This window comes from Ptiloglossa arizonensis, chromosome 12, assembly GCF_051014685.1.
Source record: "Ptiloglossa arizonensis isolate GNS036 chromosome 12, iyPtiAriz1_principal, whole genome shotgun sequence".
Taxonomy (NCBI): Eukaryota; Metazoa; Arthropoda; class Insecta; order Hymenoptera; family Colletidae; genus Ptiloglossa; species Ptiloglossa arizonensis.
Genome location: NC_135059.1, coordinates 5,250,528 through 5,267,801, shown reverse-complemented (window position 1 = coordinate 5,267,801; position 17,274 = coordinate 5,250,528). Strand labels below are relative to the sequence as shown.

Genomic DNA, 17,274 nt, shown 5'->3' with positions numbered 1-17,274 from the left:
AAAAATACCTTTTCGTTGTGTGTATGTCTTCATAATTTCTACTATTGTTGCAGTACGCAAAATAATTCCAATAATGAAAGATTCAAAGCAGAAAAGTTCATCGACATTAAACTCCCGCGCCGCAATGACGTATTCGTCATGCGGTCTGCTTGAAGTGATTTGTAGAGGTTAGGTTTATTGAAATTAGCCTAACATAAACAAATTCCAATGATGTATCGCTGATCGCTTGAAGTGGTCAGGGGGGAACGGGGTAAAAATGTTGTCATTTTTACGAAAAATATCAATCGGAGCAAAGATAAGAGATGCTCTGCCGTCAGGGGACGAAATGGAGGTTACAGAAGGCTTTCTGGACGGAAGAAATCGACCACTGATCTCGCAATCTGACACTGAGCTCAAAGAATCTGTTTATGGCAAGTTCATATTAAAAAATTGATCGTTAATCGATGAACAAGAACTTGTGAAGATCGTTCTCGAGTTAACGAAAACTTTATTACTGGTTAAATAAATTTTTTGATTATCTAACGGTTAATAAAGATATATGAATTTTTTACAATGCAATCGTTTAATCAAGTTAGATTAAAATTTTTTCAACACTATTAAGTTCATGTACTATTAATACTTGATTGTTCTATATTTGGATTTACAGTACTCACTTTTTAGTTTCAAAATTGTAGTTAAACTATTTTTTTATAAGATTCATTTGCAAATTATTTTTGTTGTGGTTTATGAAGATCAAAATTATTATAGATCTACTTAGAACTATTAAGGATCCTGAAAAACCACAAACATTGGAACAACTGGATGTCGTCTATGAAGACTGTGTTGAAATTTCCAAACAAACACCAAAAGGAATATCAGTGATTCGTATTGAATTCAACCCAACTGTTCCTCATTGTTCATTAGCAACATTAATCGGTCTTTGCATTAGAATTAAATTAGAGCGTCATTTAGTAACTCTTTTTAAATTAGATATATACATTAAAAAGGGTGCGCACTCTACGGAACAAGAAAGTAAGTTTAATATATTATTTAATATAAATAAAATACTTCAAAGTATTAATTGAATATTTCATATTTTAGTAAATAAACAAATAAATGATAAAGAACGAATTGCAGCAGCTATGGAGAATCCTAATTTGAAAGAGTTAGTAGAAAAATGTATCCAGGAAGAAGAGTGAAAACATAAGTGTATATTCATGGTGCATAGATTTTGGTAGATTTGACGCTACTAAATTGTAGCGTCTGGGTTATTTTTATATGATAATCTTCTAATCGGGTATAGTTAAATAATCAGAACCTGTAATCTGCATTATTGCAACATAGAACAAATTTTTAACAATAAAATATTTTCATCTCTAATGCGGTACTATAATAGATAATCAAGAGTACACAACTTACAATTTTGAAATCTCTTAGGTTTCATTTTATTTTAATAAAACATTTTTGTCTGACAAAGTGAATGCTATTATAAATGTATAGTATCAGTTTGTACACCTGGTGAACATAATTTTCAATAAAATAATTTCTAGTGTCTGTTTCAAGAGAGTTAAATACATCTTTCCATAAGCCGGGCAACATATTTTTATAATGACGTTTTAGACCTTGAATTGCGAATGCAATATTGTATTTCTGGCTTACTCAAAGTTTGTCAGCTAATTTAGTACAATTATTCCATATTGGTATAACAATAAGGCAGAAAATATTATAGTACATAGCAATTCCACTTACAAGTTCATGACTTGAAATGTATTCAAATAGAACAATTATATTTAACTATAAATAAATTATAAATATTTATATCTCTTACTATGTTTTTAAAAATTGTACTTTTTTTTCTTAATTTCGTCAAACATATTCTACATAACTTATACTATTATTTCTCAAACGTTTGAAAATTGTCAGCAAAACTATAGAAAATGATGTAGTTGAATATATTAAAAGTATTTGTTTTCTCTTTATGTTAACAAAAAAAATAATTATTTTAAAGTATCTGACTTTTCAAAGCTGTATTCGCATAAAAATGACTTATTTATCGAATGCGTATAGTTTAATAAAAATCTATTGTCTAAATAAAACCAACATAAAAGCATTAATATTTCTGCATCATGTTTCTGATATTGCGAATCTATAAGCTGACAATTGTCGTGGTAAGGAAACCAGCAATTCTGGATATCTTTTGTGTAGCGGAAGGACAATTCCTTTTTAAGAATCAATTACAGCCACGGATTCCAATGCAAGAAAAACGAATTCTAGCTCCGAAAGACGATGACTTCGAGGAAGCTCGAAGGTAACGGGTGAGGGGAACGATCAGTGAGAGGTGCCGGGGCAAGCTGGGAATTATCCAGGGCCCCTTTCAGGCCCCCGAAGATGTTCCCCAGACGGTCGGGTGGGAAGAATCTGGGTTACTCGAGCCAGAAGGGAATGTGGGCCGGCTATATACCGGTTGCCTGCTCGTACACCGCAGTTCATTCTTCTTTCTAGTCGCGATCGACAAGTCGTGGACGAGCTTGCGTCATTGGACCAGCCGAAAACACAGAGCTCAACGGAATCTATATCAGGAACGACGATACAAGTCCTTTACGTTCTTTCGTATCCTTTTGCATCGGATTCGTCGCCCGTTTGATCCGAAGATCTTCGAGGACTAGGCGAACGTTGAGGACGATCCAGGAAAGCTTCTCTAGGTAAGTGCACTCGGAGAAATCGAAAGCGGCGACCTCGTGATCGAACGGTCGCGTAGCATGACCCGCAGAGGAACTCTCCGAAGCTTTCTCTTTAGCGATCCTTTTCCTATTAACCGTTTTGGCGCGATCTTTCACATTTGCGCGCCATTTTCGTGCCGATTGCGCTCATGATTGCACTATCGGCTTCAACAGCATTAGCTTAACAAAGTTCTGTCCTTCTTTTGTAAACCTTCCAATAGAAATATTTTCATAACTTTTGGTAAAAATATTTTCACGACAGTTATTACGTATAAATATAATTTAGAAAGACCCGAAAATTTCTTTCGATTGGAATATTTTCTTTTTTATAATTATCACACATTTATCCCTCTGAAATCTATATATAAATAATTATAATTCAATGTCAAAGTGTTGTTATTAAAATTTTGAAATAATTGATGCAAAATATAATTTTTTTAATTACTAAGAATTTGCACCGCGTGTTTCAATGAAATTAGTGTCTAATTTATATCTAACTTCAACTCTCGTTTGGATACGAGTAAAGCCTTTGTTTTAGCAAACAAAAGAGCATGTAATTTATATTTCCTTAATTAACGACGTATAGTTATAACGACCTTAAATTATCTTTAATTAATGACTTATCATGGATTGCCTGTTTTTCGTGTATATTCTTCGAATTATTCTAAAACCATCACCTTGTTTTACCAAATTCACACCTTGAGAATCGGTTGTTCCCACGCTTTCTATATTCAACAAATTTAATAAGAGTCTCTAATTGTTGTCCTTCATCACAGATTACTACTAAACAGAATATATTAGCGAATTTAAAATATTAAATTCGAAATAATAATATTACACGAAGGAAAGGGAAACCACTCCGAATAAACATTTTTTTAGTGTTCTTTATTTCCTTCTACGTACAAAATTTTACGCGGTTCGCATCCATCATGTTTCTTCATCTCATGTTTTAGGTAAACATGCTTGTTTTGAAGATTCCTCACTTTCTCTTCGATTCGTGAGCGGCGTAGAGATTTATCTTCGTAAAGGTACTTTCCTTGCGTAAGATCGGTACAAGTCTATGTACGCAACGATGCAACGCACGTGAAGCATTACTTCGAGTGGGAATTCATTACAGCTAGATCTTACGATATCTTCCGTAAAAGGAAAAAAAGGAAGCAATCCAGGTTTTTTGTCGCTTGTTTGACTGAAAATCACTCGGTAATTGCATCTGGAGAGAAATTTCCTTTTTTATCAAATGGGCCACAATACTCTAGTAAAGTTTTGCCAAACGTGAGCTGAAAATCTATACACTTTTAAAGAAAATACTTTTCGAATAAAGTGGGACAGATTCATCGAATTTTTCTTCAGAGAATTAAAATGCTAATTGATGGTATCTTTAGAAACCAGAAATAGTTATTTTTTTTTACGTGGTTACAGTTGTCCTTTTCTCTCCTCCTATATTAATAAATACAAACACGTTGAATTACTTCCCAAAGCTTAATAAACAGTAGATTAAATTCGCGTCAAATTGTTTAACACTCTTGACAGTGCTTTTCGTTTACCCATTTTCGATACCGACCAACAAACACAAGTCCATATATTTCCGGAAGCACTTAATGATCGAGACAACAGGTGTCACCAATGACCTACATGTGCTTAAGCAGACACCGAATAAAATTTACTTTATATACAAATACGAATATTTCTTTTCCTGTTTGTTGACAATTACCGATAGGTAATGTGATCTCGATATTCATCGTCAACGTATCAACATTTTTAATTTTTATATCATGTTCAAGATGTTCATAACGAGTGAAACGTGCTCAGAAAACATTTACGAGATGGTAAAAAGAAATAGAGCACGAAAGAGGTAACGATCGTCGCATCGATCTGAATCGAGCGAAAGTCGAAAATGAACCGGCACCGATTTTCTTCGTTTTTTTTCCATCGAACGCATCGGCACGCTCATGCTCGCTTTTTGTATCGGTGTACTCGTCCCGAATACCCAAGACCTCCCCATATGCAGCGGGCTTACTGACAGACGAGGAGCCGTTAAGAGAGACGCAGTACACACAGCCAACTGCGTAACCGGACGATATAAAGCCGGCCAGATAACGGTTCCACGAGCACACATGCGGATACGAAATAAAGCCACGATCTCTCCCTCTTTTTCGCTCCTTTGGGATTACCCTTTTAACCCTGTGGCTGGAGGACAGTATCAAAAATATTGCAAAATTTGTCTAAATTCCACATGGTATTCAGGAATAGAATTATTCTTAAGTAGGGCAGAAGTCTACCGAAACATGATTGAGTTTTTTATCCGTATCTTAAAAGATAATGACACTATGCGGTAGTAGAATCAAATATTAATAGAAGATAAAATTAAAAAAATAATTAATACATATTAAATATAAATGGATAGTATATACTTGCTTCTTTAGTACAAATGAAAGAACAGAGATAGCATACCAATATGGAACATTTCAAAATTGGATCTTTTTGTTGAACAGCTAGTACGTTACGATTTAATCATTTTTGCAATCTGAAGATTCAAATTCTTTCAATCTTTAGGGAACTTACAAATATTATTTTAGAAAAATCCCTTAATCCTTTGCTGTATAACTCTTAAATGAAATCTCTTTGTTGAGTAACCAGAAAATATTTTCGTTTACCCATTTTGTCTGTTGTGCGTTTGAGTTTCTTAACCCTTCGGACACAAGACAATAATTGTTACGCAATATATGTTGTGTGAGAGATTGTCGTTAATAGAATATTCTGTCGAAAGCCTCATCCGGTCAACGACCGTCCACTTTGGAAATCTTGCTAACACCTTTCGCGCAAATTACACATTGCTACATACTTATCCCTATTATGTCTAAATATCAATTGTGACTCGACTTTCGATTCACGGAAGACCTTTTATAAAAGTCTTGAAGTATGACCAATAAAACGGTGAAGTGGATTCTACAACTTGTTGCTCAATCTACAACATAACTGAAAAGTCCATTCACTTTCACATAGAACTGTCTAATATCTACTGAAAGACAAAAAGATTATCGAAATAAATTTGATTTATTTCAATTAAATCTGTGGTTACCATTGCAAAAGCAAATGTATAACTTCCAACGACCAAACGTTGCGTCAACAGATCAATGAAACGATTCTGCTACTAGAATGCAGTTAACGAATAATTTCCGCAAATTATAAAAATATGGTGCAAATTATATGGTTCGAGCATAAACTTTCCTTGGCGGTAATCATGATTCGTTCAGAACCTTGTGTTTAAATTCTGTAGGACTTTCAATTACTTTAATTTTGTCTCTTCCGGGATAATAGGGCAGGCATTCCTTCAATCCAGGCGAACGACCGCTGACACTCTAATTTTTAGTGAAAGCTGTGCCATTAAGAGCAGGACATTATTAAGTTCATAACAGAGCGGAATTCCAAATGCGGGTCATTGTTATTCAATGCGGTAATTGAACACGAACGAAAAGAGTAAAACGGTAATGGTATTGCTATAGAACCTGGATTATCTAAATAATAGTTAGAAAACACGGCAGCCAGATTATCGAATGATTTAATTTTAATACAACTTCCTCTTTTAATTAAATTTTACCTAGGCCTTTTCCCATTTATACACGGCATACTTTTTTCTTCGATATTGGAGATTGGTCACTTCAAGTATTCTAATACTTTATTTCTGGAACACATCCAATTGCTATTTGCTTGAACTAATATCTTTTTTATAATTATTTATTAATTTGTATTTTGTTTTCACCTTTAAAAGTATTAACGATATTAGTTTTCTTGTATCAGAGAATACCGTTCAGATAATAATCTCGATTGTACTATAATTGTATCTCACACTCAGAGACGCGCTCCAGCTATTAATTGCGAATCGTCTGCTGGTGTCGCGGAGACGATTTAGAAAGTTGCAAGTCCATAGAGCTATAAGGAAAGTTAGCGGCGCGTTATAAAAAACGAAGACCTGTTGCAAAACCCCCTCACATTTTTCACTGTCGTTGGCGTGAGAGAGCAATCTCCGGAGAAGCGCTTCCTGTCCTTCTCGAATCATAATTCACTCCTGAAAAGTCTCCTTTCACCCTCAATAAAGATTCGTTCCCAAGAAACTTTTACTGATTGGAGATTCAGAACGGAAAATAATCATCTCTAACCGATGCTTCCTTTTAATGAAATTGAAACTGAACTGTGATCTAGATATTCTTAACGATGTTTCCTTCCAACAGTTGTCTGAAAGTAATTAAATCCATTTATTAACAATTGTCTCATAAACGATATATAGATCTAGACAGATTATTGAAAGTTTACCCGCGGGTTTGGTCGACCTTCTTTCTAGCTTTTTTTTTAAGAGATAAACAGACAGTCGATCAAGTGTGTGAGCAAATCTCCTGTAAATCTAAACCGCATTTGGATTATTTTAGATGTAACGAGAAAGGTAGTTGTGTAAAGCCGTGGGTGTGTAGTGCGTTTAATTTTTTATTATTAATTTCTCATTTAGTAAATTTAATTACCGTTTCGACCTCATCTTATAAAGCATAAATTGATAAAAATAAATTATTAAAATTTATAATATATCTACATATTAATGTAGTGAATTTTTTGTAGAAAAATGTTTGACTTTAGAGTAGAAGTAAAAAAGAAAAATATTAAGATGTCAACGGATTAAACGATCACCTTAATCTTTACTAGAATAGTAAATATTTTTTTCACTGTCTAATTATTTTCTTTCTAAATTAAATTTTGTTTCAATTTGAGATTCTACAAATCCTATATTCAAAGTAAAGACAAAGAAGAAAATTTAAACTTTGACCATTACTTTAGCAGTAAAAATCTAATTATCTTCTTTGATTTCTTTAAGAATAAAAAGTATGAGGACGTTATGGCTGATGGTCCTTTTTGCTGGCGTCATGGTGAACGCACAACGTCGACTTGCTCTCCCTGATTCCCGTAGCTGTGCAAACCGTGAGTATCTTTTAACTATGAATCACTTTAATTACTGTTACATTCCTTTTTTGTCTAAATAATAATAAAAAGAAAAACTGGCACAATCTTTTTTCAGGAGTACGACATGCTACGTATAGGGATGCCAGAGGTGTTGCACATTCATATTTCTTCAGCTGGGAGCACCAACCAACTAGGAGTCTCGAGGTAGACTGGCTTGATGCTCGTAACATTTGCCGAAGACATTGTATGGACGCTGTTTCCCTCGAAACGCCGCAAGAAAATGAGTTTATTAAACAGAGACTCGTCCGAGGTAAATTATAAAGCAGAAACTTGTTATTGTATAATTTCTTGAGACATATACAATCCTTGTCTCTTCGTTTTACTTGAATATCTTAAAATTTGATCACGAATAGGAAATGTGAGATTTATTTGGACATCGGGACGTAAGTGCAACTTTAACGGCTGCGATCGACCAGATCTTCAACCACAGAACGTTAACGGATGGTTCTGGTCGGGTTCAGGAGCTAAAATAGGTCCCACCACACAGCGTAATTCCGGTGACTGGAGTAACACTGGTGGATACGGACAGGCGCAACCTGACAATCGTGAAGCTGCTCAGGTATTTGTTTTTGATTTCGAAAGCATATTATGTTATAAAATTTTATAGTGTGCTGGTTTGATATTCAAATGAATATTTTTCATTATAGGGTAACGATGAGTCCTGCTTATCAATCCTGAATAACTTCTACAATGATGGTGTCAAATGGCATGATGTCGCTTGCCATCATCGAAAACCATTTGTTTGCGAGGACAGCGACGAACTCCTCAACTTTGTGCTCTCTAGAAACCCCGGCATACGCCTTTAAATTCCTTGCAACAGCTTCCACTAATTCTTGAATGTTTAACATATGAGTTCATTTGATCTAATGGAAAACATTTAAAAAAAAACTTCTGTAACCATACTATGTATCATTGTATCATCTTCATTATTAATTGAATACTAAATTAATGATCATTTTTTACAAATTCATTCTTAACAATTTAATTTATCTGCAAGCAATAATAAAACGATCTTTTTAAGTATTCAGAAGTTTGTTATAAAATTAAATGCACCATTAGAAGTTGAATAATCAAGAATTATATTAGACTTTTTATTAAGTGGAAGCTGTCTGCTTAATATTAACTTTTATACTCTTTTCTATAGAAAATAAAAAGCATTTGCCAATACTTTTTGGAATTTGTTTTCTTCCCACACAGTTACAGCATTTGAATTTTTAAAAAATCTTTATTTTGTTCCTTATTAGTACTTTATAGCTTACACTTTTAAAGCATAGTTCCTTTGGGGAAAGGCAGATCGCTTGCGGATTTCTTTTGGAGTTTTTTTCTTGGCTTGATAAGGTGTCAATGCTCTTCTAAGCGCCCTCGTTTTCTTTGGTCTCAAATCCAAAGGCTGATATTTTTTATTTTTGTACAATAGACGCAAGTTTTCCTTTTGCTTTTGGTGCATAATAATGTAGACTCTAGCTATTGCCTTTCTCATGACTCGGCTGAAATATACAGATATGCTAAGTTAGTATCAATAATAATAATAATAATAATAATAAAGAATTATTATTACAAGTATACTATGCTCTGATAATCAAAGACTATAAGTTTATGCAAGAGTCTGTATAACATAAATTTAAAGAAAACTTCTGATTTAGGATTCTGAAAGAACGTATTTCCATGCAAACTTTATACTCAAACACTGATATTAGCTTTTTCAACCTTTACATATTTATCTACATATATTTTAAGAAAATATATATTTTTTCCATAGCAAAATATTAATGTATTGAAAAAATATATTGATCAATATACTGTTGTGGTAAAAAGACATGTTCTCTTGAATTTCTGAGCATGTTATTAATATTGATCTAATATAAAAGAATTCACATACTTTTGTATCAAATTTTCTAATCTGGAATAACAAAGATAAAAGTATAATGACACTTTAAAGAAAGTAGCAAAATCTTAAAAAAAATAAAAATAAAATATTTATTCAAATAAAACAATAATGATTGCAGATATCGTGCTGTTATGGTTGTAAGTATCAATTTGTTGCACATCCTTGTATTAAATCACCATTGCCTATTATACACTGATATCTTTGTACCAAATTTTGATACACAGCAGTGTAATGTCTCCCACACTAATATGGAATACTAATGTCATATGAGAATATGCAATAAACGAATACCGGGTTTAAAATAAAAAAGAATACCAAAAGGTAAACTGAGTTACATTCATATTGGATGTTTAAGTACTTCGAGTATTCTAAGCATTTAGATTGTTATCTATGCAGTTATTTTTTAATTTTCTAGACCAGGAAATTTCCGAAAATTCAAGATGAATATTCTTGCTTCTGAAACTGATTTTAAGTCGTAATATTCTTCTTTAATGAGAGATGGAAAAGAACTTTTAAAATTTATACATACATCTTCGAAAGCTTAGAAGCAGCTCCACCAGTGACCTTTGCAACACGGAGACTTGTTAACTCCGTTTTGAGTGCCTCCAGCTGCTTTAGCAGCTCCTTTTTGTCTTTTGTCCGCAATTCTGTACACTTAACCTTACCCTGAAATAATAACACGTCACAATTTTCTATATTTCACTTTCAAACACTTTTAGATTTGTTTAAAAAATGTTAATATTTAATAACACATGTTTTCTTTAATATTACTACCAATGAAAAGACATACTTTCGAAATTTGTAAATAATGTTAATTTATAAGTTGAAATAATTTTAATTTGTCTTTAAATGTCATTGAAATATAATTACTATCAATAAAGATAATTCATAAATTAAAGAACTTTTAATTAGAATCTAGACATTAAACATTTTATTGAAGCAATAATAAAGGTTATGTATAAAGTCGTTTTTAAATACTCCATTTGATGAAAAAATATGTATATATATTTGAATTCGTATTATGTTCAAAAATATTATACTTAGTCTTTCAAAGGATAATCTATAAAGATGTTTTAAATAAAAATGGATTTTCACTCGTTCACTAACCATTTTGCGATTATTCTTCTTCAACAGAGAAAGAAACAAGGAAGAAAATCACGAATCAATGAGACACATAGATATACATCTACATAGTAGAATAGAAATTAGATGCTTGCGCTATCTGGTGGCCAATGTTAGAAAATTTGTTGTATATGATAAACCATATAAATGTTCACTTATTAAACAAAGTATTTATTCATTTTTTTTTGTCTAAAGATAGTAAATTCATAGCAAGTTTTATTTACAATTTCGTTTTCATGTATCGAAATGAAAATATTCAAACTTCATATATGATACCCTGTAATAGATGTTCTATAGTCTGACTATAATATCATGTTTGTTGTTTCATGTTGTTCTTTGGATGATATTTATTCGGAATATCATTTTTGAGGTTAAAATACAAGAAGATAATATTTAAGAGAATATTTAGAAGAACAATTGCAGCATTGATTGGAACTACAATACGATGAATAAAATGATTTATCTTATTCAATGAAAAAATTTGTCAGTGTAAAATGTTTCGAGGATATTAACATTCTCTAATAAATAAGTAAAAAATGTTCATTATTGTATTTTAATGTATAATAAGAAAATATTTTGTTATCTTTAAATGAACCCGTCAATAAATATCTTGAGTCATACTTATATTTTTGAAAAGTGTTAACCGTATTATTTTAAAAATGAGCAACGAGGATGAAACGCAAAATTTACGACGTGCACTCCTGGAAAAAGTTTTTGTAAAGGTAAACTGTCGAATAAAAACAAGAAACGATAAAGCCTATAATTAATTACGAAATAATTATTTTTCAAAATACTATTTATTACGTTATTAATGAAAAATTATTATGACAAAATAAATAAATCTTTTTAATTTTAAAAACTACAAATATTTAGACTTTTAGTCTATAATTTATCATACATTAAATTAATGTCCTATGTTTAAAATTTGAAATCTGCCAAACATAATTAGATATTTAACCTTAAGAATATTTTTAACGTCCAGTGTAAATAAATTTGTTAAGGAAATACAACAAAATGAAGAACAATTCAAAATATGGACAGCCTATAAAAAAGGTCACCAAAAAGTTGCAGTAGCATTAAATACTTTCCAAAAGGATCTGTATGTAAATTGTATGGTACCAATTGGAAAACGAGCATTGATGAAGGGAAAGTTAATTCACACTAATGAAGTCTTAGTTTGCTTGGGTGATGGATACTTTGCAAAATACAGTGCTTCGGGTGCACGTGCACTTTGCGAAAGAAGAATACAACGTATGTTCAATAAATTATATTTATTCAATAAGTGAAAAAATTGCACAAAAGCAACCACAATTCAAGTGATAGCAATTGTAACTGTTCACAAACATTTTACATTAGATGCGGACGAAATGTTAGAATATCTAAACACTGAAAGAGATATATGCGAGACTAGAATGATGCTGCTAGAAACTGACTTTTTAAATGATTGTGCTGATAGAGAAATTGTAGAATATTGGGATGAGAGTCAAATTGAAGAGTGGAGAAGTAATTGTTTCTTTTTGTTTTATTCTTATTTTTATATACATATATGAATCTATTTAAACGTTTAAGTAAATTTTCCTTCTTTTTGCAGTGAAACATAGGGAAAGAGAGAGAGAGTATAACCAGAAATTAGCCAAGTTTAAAAAAGAGGAAAGAAAAAAAATAGAGACAGAGGAAGATCTGTTTTATAGACTCGATCAGCTTGAAATTGAGGAAGAATTAGCCGATGAATTTAATAGGCATGTAATTTTCTTACCATTGTTAATACAATTTGTAATACGATCATTATATGATTATTTTACAATTAGTTTTTGATAATTTTCAAAATTTATCAAAATGTTCTGATTTATAGACTAGAGGATGAACAGTATGAACTCTTTGAAGATGAATTAGAAGAAGAAAGAGAGTCTCACGATGAATCAAGAAGTTCTTCTGAGAGTGAAAAGGAATATTCAGAGAAGGAGAAATTTATCTCTAGTTCTGAAAAGAAGCAGTCTAAAGAGGATGTGGGGAACTGTAAGCTAAAAAAATCAGTTTCATTCATAGAGCAAAAAGATCTTGTAAATAATGAAAGATCTGAAAATTTAATGAAAGGAAGGGAATTGGATGAAGATGCAGAAGGTTCAGAGACAAATATTCTTCGGATACAATTTAGTCACTCTCAAAATAATCCAATTGTAAGGTCAAATGATGATTCAATAAAATCACCAGCAGATATTTATAGGATATTTTCAAAACCTAAATCTATCTTAAGAAGATCTCCAAATGATGTTGCACCTGTGCAGATTACTTCTCCTAATTACAGTACAGAAGAAAAGGAGGAGGAAGAAGAGTCTATAAAACCTTCTGCATATGAAACAGTAAGAACTTGATATCATTAGTTGGTACTTAATTTATATTAGACAATTAAATTTTTACACATATTAAATCAGAGATTAAAATAAAGTACAAGAATCTTAAGAGTATTATATAAATGTAAAGATAAGAAATATAAAGTCGATATAAACTTTGTCAAATAATGATAATATTTTTATGATTTATAGGTGGTGAAAGACATTAAGGAAAGAGATTTGACAGTGTTAACAAATACAGCTTCAAGTACAGACAAAGAAACTCGGCCAGTCAGTAGATTTAAAAGAGAGCGCCAATTAACCAAGAAACGGAAAGTGCGCCAAGTAACAACCTTGCAATGAAAATTATTTTCATGCCACTTTTTACTAATAAAAAATGTTTTGTAATAAAAATTGTGTTTCGTCTTGTTTCTGATGTGACATATAAAGAATTAAAAATAAAAAATAATTGTCTTGGATAAACAATAGTTGAAAAAATGGTTTACACGTGCATTAGGGGTATATTATTAAATAAATATCTATAATAATATAAATACATATAATGAGAGATGTAGTATTTTATTATACCACAAAACTTTATTGTCGTGCTTGCAAATGTTTTATAATTCAGGAAAAGAAGAAACACAACAATGAGTCCTTGAGTTACGCAGTTTCGTGTTAGACGAATTCGTAGATACACTTATGACTTTATATATACATATTTAATATGCGTGTGTATACATATTTAAATATGTATATACATATTTAATATACGATATTTAATATTTAGTATGCGTCCTTGTAATATATGTATTATATCTATATAATTCAACTTTCGCGGAAAGCCCGAGAACGAATTAATCGCGTAAATCGGGAATTTACTGTAGACTGATTCAACAGACATTAGACCATTAATTACACGTTACAGTCGGCTTGATATTGACATTAGTATTGTTTCTTTTCTCACTCGTGCCTCATTACCCGAGCCTCGTGTCTTCGTAATAGCTATTATTGATGTATCGTCAAGGAAACAAAGAAAACAATCTTCGGCGCCAATTTCTTGATGTTACGACACGTTTCATACGCGTTATTACATCGAAGCCAAGCTCGCTCGTCTTAGAAAAATTTGCATCGCGGAAGAGAGTCGGCAATATGGACTCCTAGGTACAGTCGTGTATTATCTGTCTCGTGGAATTTCTCGTAATTAGTTCTATCTTTCCAATAAGGAAAAGCAGTCCTGTTACTCCTAATCGTTCCTGGAAACAGTGGAGAAAAATCGATGACCAAAATGTAACAGTAATATCGTCTCTTTTCTCTTTCTCCTTGTTATTACTGTGGATAATCTTCTTACTCCTCCCCTTTAATGATAGCTTGGATCAAGGTCGTATTAAGGTCTTTATACAGTACAATCTCTATAGTTGCTGGAAACTCTTCCTGAGCTGAAAGTTCCTGCAATTATCGAGGTAAACGATTCAATAAGAAAGGGCCTCACTTAGACGATGTATCATCGTTACTTATGGTCCATATTTGACCATTTATGCGAATTCTCGGTCTGTTATCAACGATCAGCTTTCGTTTGTTATTGCTAATCCCTTTCAATTATTTTTGTTCCTTTTCAAAGTAAAACAATTATTTCTATTCTCGATTATTCCCTTAGTTTTGTTTTATAATAGGCGAAGTACAACGAGTGCTTTTTTCTTCTTCGGAATGAAAGCTTCTCATTTTTACGCAATTTTTTCCGTCTTTTATGTCGTTCATTCGCGCACATTAATTCCGCGATATTTTATTTCATAACTTTTCAATTGAATTGAAATATTTGTTCACGATATATATTTGTGGCGTAGTTTGCCACTAAGTCTTTTCAAATTTAAGTCACGCGCCCTACTCGGTGTATTCCTTCGTTCGAGCATCTTTTCTTGGATATTCGTACATGTGATTTATACATTCAAATTTGCTTTATCGTTGCACAACACTCTGCACCAAGCTTTCAATGATCGAAAAGGCTCCGTATCTTAAAAGTGACCAAATAATGAACATTTTGTTAGGCGCCCACTGGGTGATACCTTTCTTAATTCATTATTCACATCATGCTGTTTCATAACAAGCTAGGTACATTAAATAGCGTGCACAGAGGAGAGATCACTGAAATTGTCTGAAGGATGATTGCATAATATCGGAATGAATTTAGAGCATCCTCCTTTGAAGCTGTAATGACCTTGTCTATCATGCTGGCTCGAGGAAGATTATCGAGAGAGATTGCTTTCAGGATCTGTTCAACCACCATCAAGAAAGTACAGTCGCGATTCAGTAGCATTGTGCAATAATACTTGCTGTGATCAATTTTCGTCGAATTTAAATTATATCGGTTTTGTATCGTTTAACTCGATCGAACATTTTTCATTGTCCCTTCTTCCTAATTTCACTCGATGGACGATCGAAGACCTCGTAACAAATACAGTAATGTCTCAGATTGAACAATCTACCATTGTTTGTCTCGTACATTCAGATTATAACACAAAGTTTATCACAATACACGGGGATCTCAAGTATCCAATCAGATTATAACACAAAGGAGTTGGTCTCGGACATATATTTTTAAAGCACACAGAAAGGTGTCAAATTTTACTTCATTTAATCGATGTAACTCATGATGACGTTGTTCCGGCTTATAGTTGTATCCATAATGAATTGTAAACTTTAGAATGGTGATCTTGTGGAAAAAGAAGAGATTGCAGTATTAAACAAATGCGATTTGCTGAGAAAAGTAGAAATTCTGGAAAAGAAAGATCACCTAGCCAATTATCTTAATAAAGAAGTACTGTGCTTATCGATTAATGGTGATTTACAGCCTATTTTAAGATTATTTAGTGAAAAATTGAAAAAGAGTAATTCTAAGGAAATCGATGTTACAATACACAGAGATCTCAAGTATCCAATAGTATAACGAATTGTATATAGAAGAATATAAAATCAAATATGTAAAGAAATGTATAGTAATACAACAAACATGTAAACGACTATAATATCGTGTGCGATATTATTCGCGACTCTCGACTCGGAATTGAAAAATCTAATGCAAAATAACGAAACCTTTGACCCCGTAACAGATGACCCTTTGGCACCAATGCAATCACAGTCCTTAAAACTAACATCAGTCATTGGTCAACGACGTCCAACACGTCTGACATCATCGTTGCATTCGTTCCAACAGTTTGTGTTTCTCGAACTTCGATAATTATGAAAAACTCAGCTGGACGAATTTCGTTCCGTTGTATCTCGTTCATTGTTCTCTTCGAGCCATAATAATGCGATCCATTCGAGTTCGACGCATTTCGATAAAGAAATTTTTCACACGTGCTTCGCATAGCTTTTAATCGGCGGTCCCAATTTTCACATTAACGTAGCACGATTGCACCAGTTGGTGATGCAACCGAAGCAACGAATTTTTGACCCAAACAATGAAACGATTTCCCTGAAACTGGAGCCCGGTACCGAAAACACGCGTAGCCGGCAGCGTTGTTAATTAAGTAAATCGTCCTGCGGGGAGCACATGTTTATCGCAACACGAGTGCTTCCTTTCCGTTGACGTAACGGCGAACAACAATCGGGGAAAGGTTACGAAAGGAATCGAAAGTGAGAATTCGCACAGTAAATAAACAATAAACTTGTCTTGATTAGGTTCCGTTTGACTCGTTGATCAGGAGATTAGATCGATGCCATGATTAAGCCCCATTGTCGTAAACGAGATCAACGATTATTAATCTCGTTGCACCCCGTAATCAGAGAGACAAGTCCTAGGACACTGAAGAATCGTTCTCAGCCACCTCTCGGGATTATCCAGCGAGCTAATTAGTTTTCATTTTTAAATTCGGTCGTAAGTTACTTGCAAGGAAATCTTCGGTACCTGTCATTTATTCTCACTTTACTCGTTGGAACAGTTTTCGCAGAATGTTGCTAGATAATTGTTACTCGCTTCGTTGGAAACAAAAAATTAAATCTTTGGACTTTGTTCGGATATTCCGGATATTATTATTATTATAAAGCAAGCTCGAAAGTTTCCCAACTTGATTTCTAATTTTAGTGAGCAAATTTCTGCTTCTACGAATGTTTTAATTTTCTCCATCGACGAAACAATGGGAACGCTAATATTTAGAAATACGAAAGACCATTTCGAACGAAGCTTATCTTTTATTTCTTAAGTATTTCCTCTACCAAATGTGTATTATTT

At 32.7% G+C, this 17,274-nt stretch overlaps 4 protein-coding genes across 6 annotated transcripts; 3 read left to right on the top strand and 1 right to left on the bottom strand.

The window, feature by feature from the left end:
• Positions 1-156: 156 nt before the first annotated feature.
• Positions 157-1,797, top strand: Galla-1 (cytosolic iron-sulfur assembly component galla-1). The gene is made up of 3 exons (XM_076324769.1): positions 157-410; positions 748-1,011; positions 1,081-1,797. Exons 1-3 carry the CDS (start codon positions 257-259, stop codon positions 1,176-1,178), a joined length of 516 nt encoding a protein of 171 aa, XP_076180884.1. The 5' UTR covers positions 157-256; the 3' UTR covers positions 1,179-1,797.
• A 211-nt stretch (positions 1,798-2,008) lies between these two features.
• Positions 2,009-8,722, top strand: Ctl5 (C-type lectin 5). Of its 2 annotated transcripts, XM_076324126.1 has the most exons (5): positions 2,009-2,681; positions 7,561-7,664; positions 7,762-7,956; positions 8,060-8,265; positions 8,354-8,722. In XM_076324126.1, the coding sequence occupies exons 2-5, from the start codon at positions 7,571-7,573 to the stop codon at positions 8,510-8,512; spliced, it is 654 nt and encodes a 217-aa protein (XP_076180241.1). In that variant the 5' UTR covers positions 2,009-2,681; positions 7,561-7,570; the 3' UTR covers positions 8,513-8,722. The 2 variants fall into 2 exon arrangements, with proteins under 2 accessions (XP_076180241.1, XP_076180242.1); XM_076324127.1 differs by lacking the exon at positions 2,009-2,681 and having other exon boundaries at positions 7,507-7,664.
• Positions 8,723-8,911: 189 nt separating this feature from the next.
• On the bottom strand, positions 8,912-10,816 carry Rpl35 (ribosomal protein L35). Its single transcript, XM_076324128.1, has 3 exons — positions 10,702-10,816; positions 10,124-10,260; positions 8,912-9,193 (listed from the first exon to the last, which is right to left on the bottom strand). The coding sequence occupies exons 1-3, from the start codon at positions 10,702-10,704 to the stop codon at positions 8,962-8,964; spliced, it is 372 nt and encodes a 123-aa protein (XP_076180243.1). The 5' UTR covers positions 10,705-10,816; the 3' UTR covers positions 8,912-8,961.
• A 271-nt stretch (positions 10,817-11,087) lies between these two features.
• On the top strand, positions 11,088-13,648 carry Uri (unconventional prefoldin RPB5 interactor). 2 transcript variants are annotated; one of them, XM_076324136.1, is made up of 6 exons: positions 11,109-11,438; positions 11,718-11,967; positions 12,073-12,219; positions 12,308-12,455; positions 12,569-13,076; positions 13,260-13,630. In XM_076324136.1, exons 1-6 carry the CDS (start codon positions 11,376-11,378, stop codon positions 13,407-13,409), a joined length of 1,266 nt encoding a protein of 421 aa, XP_076180251.1. In that variant the 5' UTR covers positions 11,109-11,375; the 3' UTR covers positions 13,410-13,630. The 2 variants fall into 2 exon arrangements, with proteins under 2 accessions (XP_076180252.1, XP_076180251.1); XM_076324137.1 differs by lacking the exon at positions 12,073-12,219 and having other exon boundaries at positions 11,088-11,438; positions 13,260-13,648.
• Positions 13,649-17,274: the final 3,626 nt, after the last annotated feature.

Bases quoted from the DNA above. Each gene is read 5' to 3' on its own strand.
- Galla-1 (XM_076324769.1), top strand. From the start codon at position 257: ATGTTGTCATTTTTACGAAAAATATCAATCGGAGCAAAGATAAGAGAT. The intron at 411-747 runs GCAAGTTCATAT...AAATTATTATAG, and splicing joins GCTCAAAGAATCTGTTTATG to ATCTACTTAGAACTATTAAG. The intron at 1,012-1,080 runs GTAAGTTTAATA...TTCATATTTTAG, and splicing joins GCACTCTACGGAACAAGAAA to TAAATAAACAAATAAATGAT.
- Ctl5 (XM_076324126.1), top strand. From the start codon at position 7,571: ATGAGGACGTTATGGCTGATGGTCCTTTTTGCTGGCGTCATGGTGAAC. The intron at 7,665-7,761 runs GTGAGTATCTTT...ATCTTTTTTCAG, and splicing joins TTCCCGTAGCTGTGCAAACC to GAGTACGACATGCTACGTAT. The intron at 8,266-8,353 runs GTATTTGTTTTT...TTTTCATTATAG, and splicing joins ACAATCGTGAAGCTGCTCAG to GGTAACGATGAGTCCTGCTT.
- Rpl35 (XM_076324128.1), bottom strand. The intron at 9,194-10,123 runs GTATGTATAAAT...TGTATATTTCAG, and splicing joins GCTTCTAAGCTTTCGAAGAT to CCGAGTCATGAGAAAGGCAA.
- Uri (XM_076324136.1), top strand. From the start codon at position 11,376: ATGAGCAACGAGGATGAAACGCAAAATTTACGACGTGCACTCCTGGAA. The intron at 11,968-12,072 runs GTATGTTCAATA...ATTTTACATTAG, and splicing joins TTGCGAAAGAAGAATACAAC to ATGCGGACGAAATGTTAGAA. The intron at 12,220-12,307 runs GTAATTGTTTCT...TTCTTTTTGCAG, and splicing joins TCAAATTGAAGAGTGGAGAA to TGAAACATAGGGAAAGAGAG.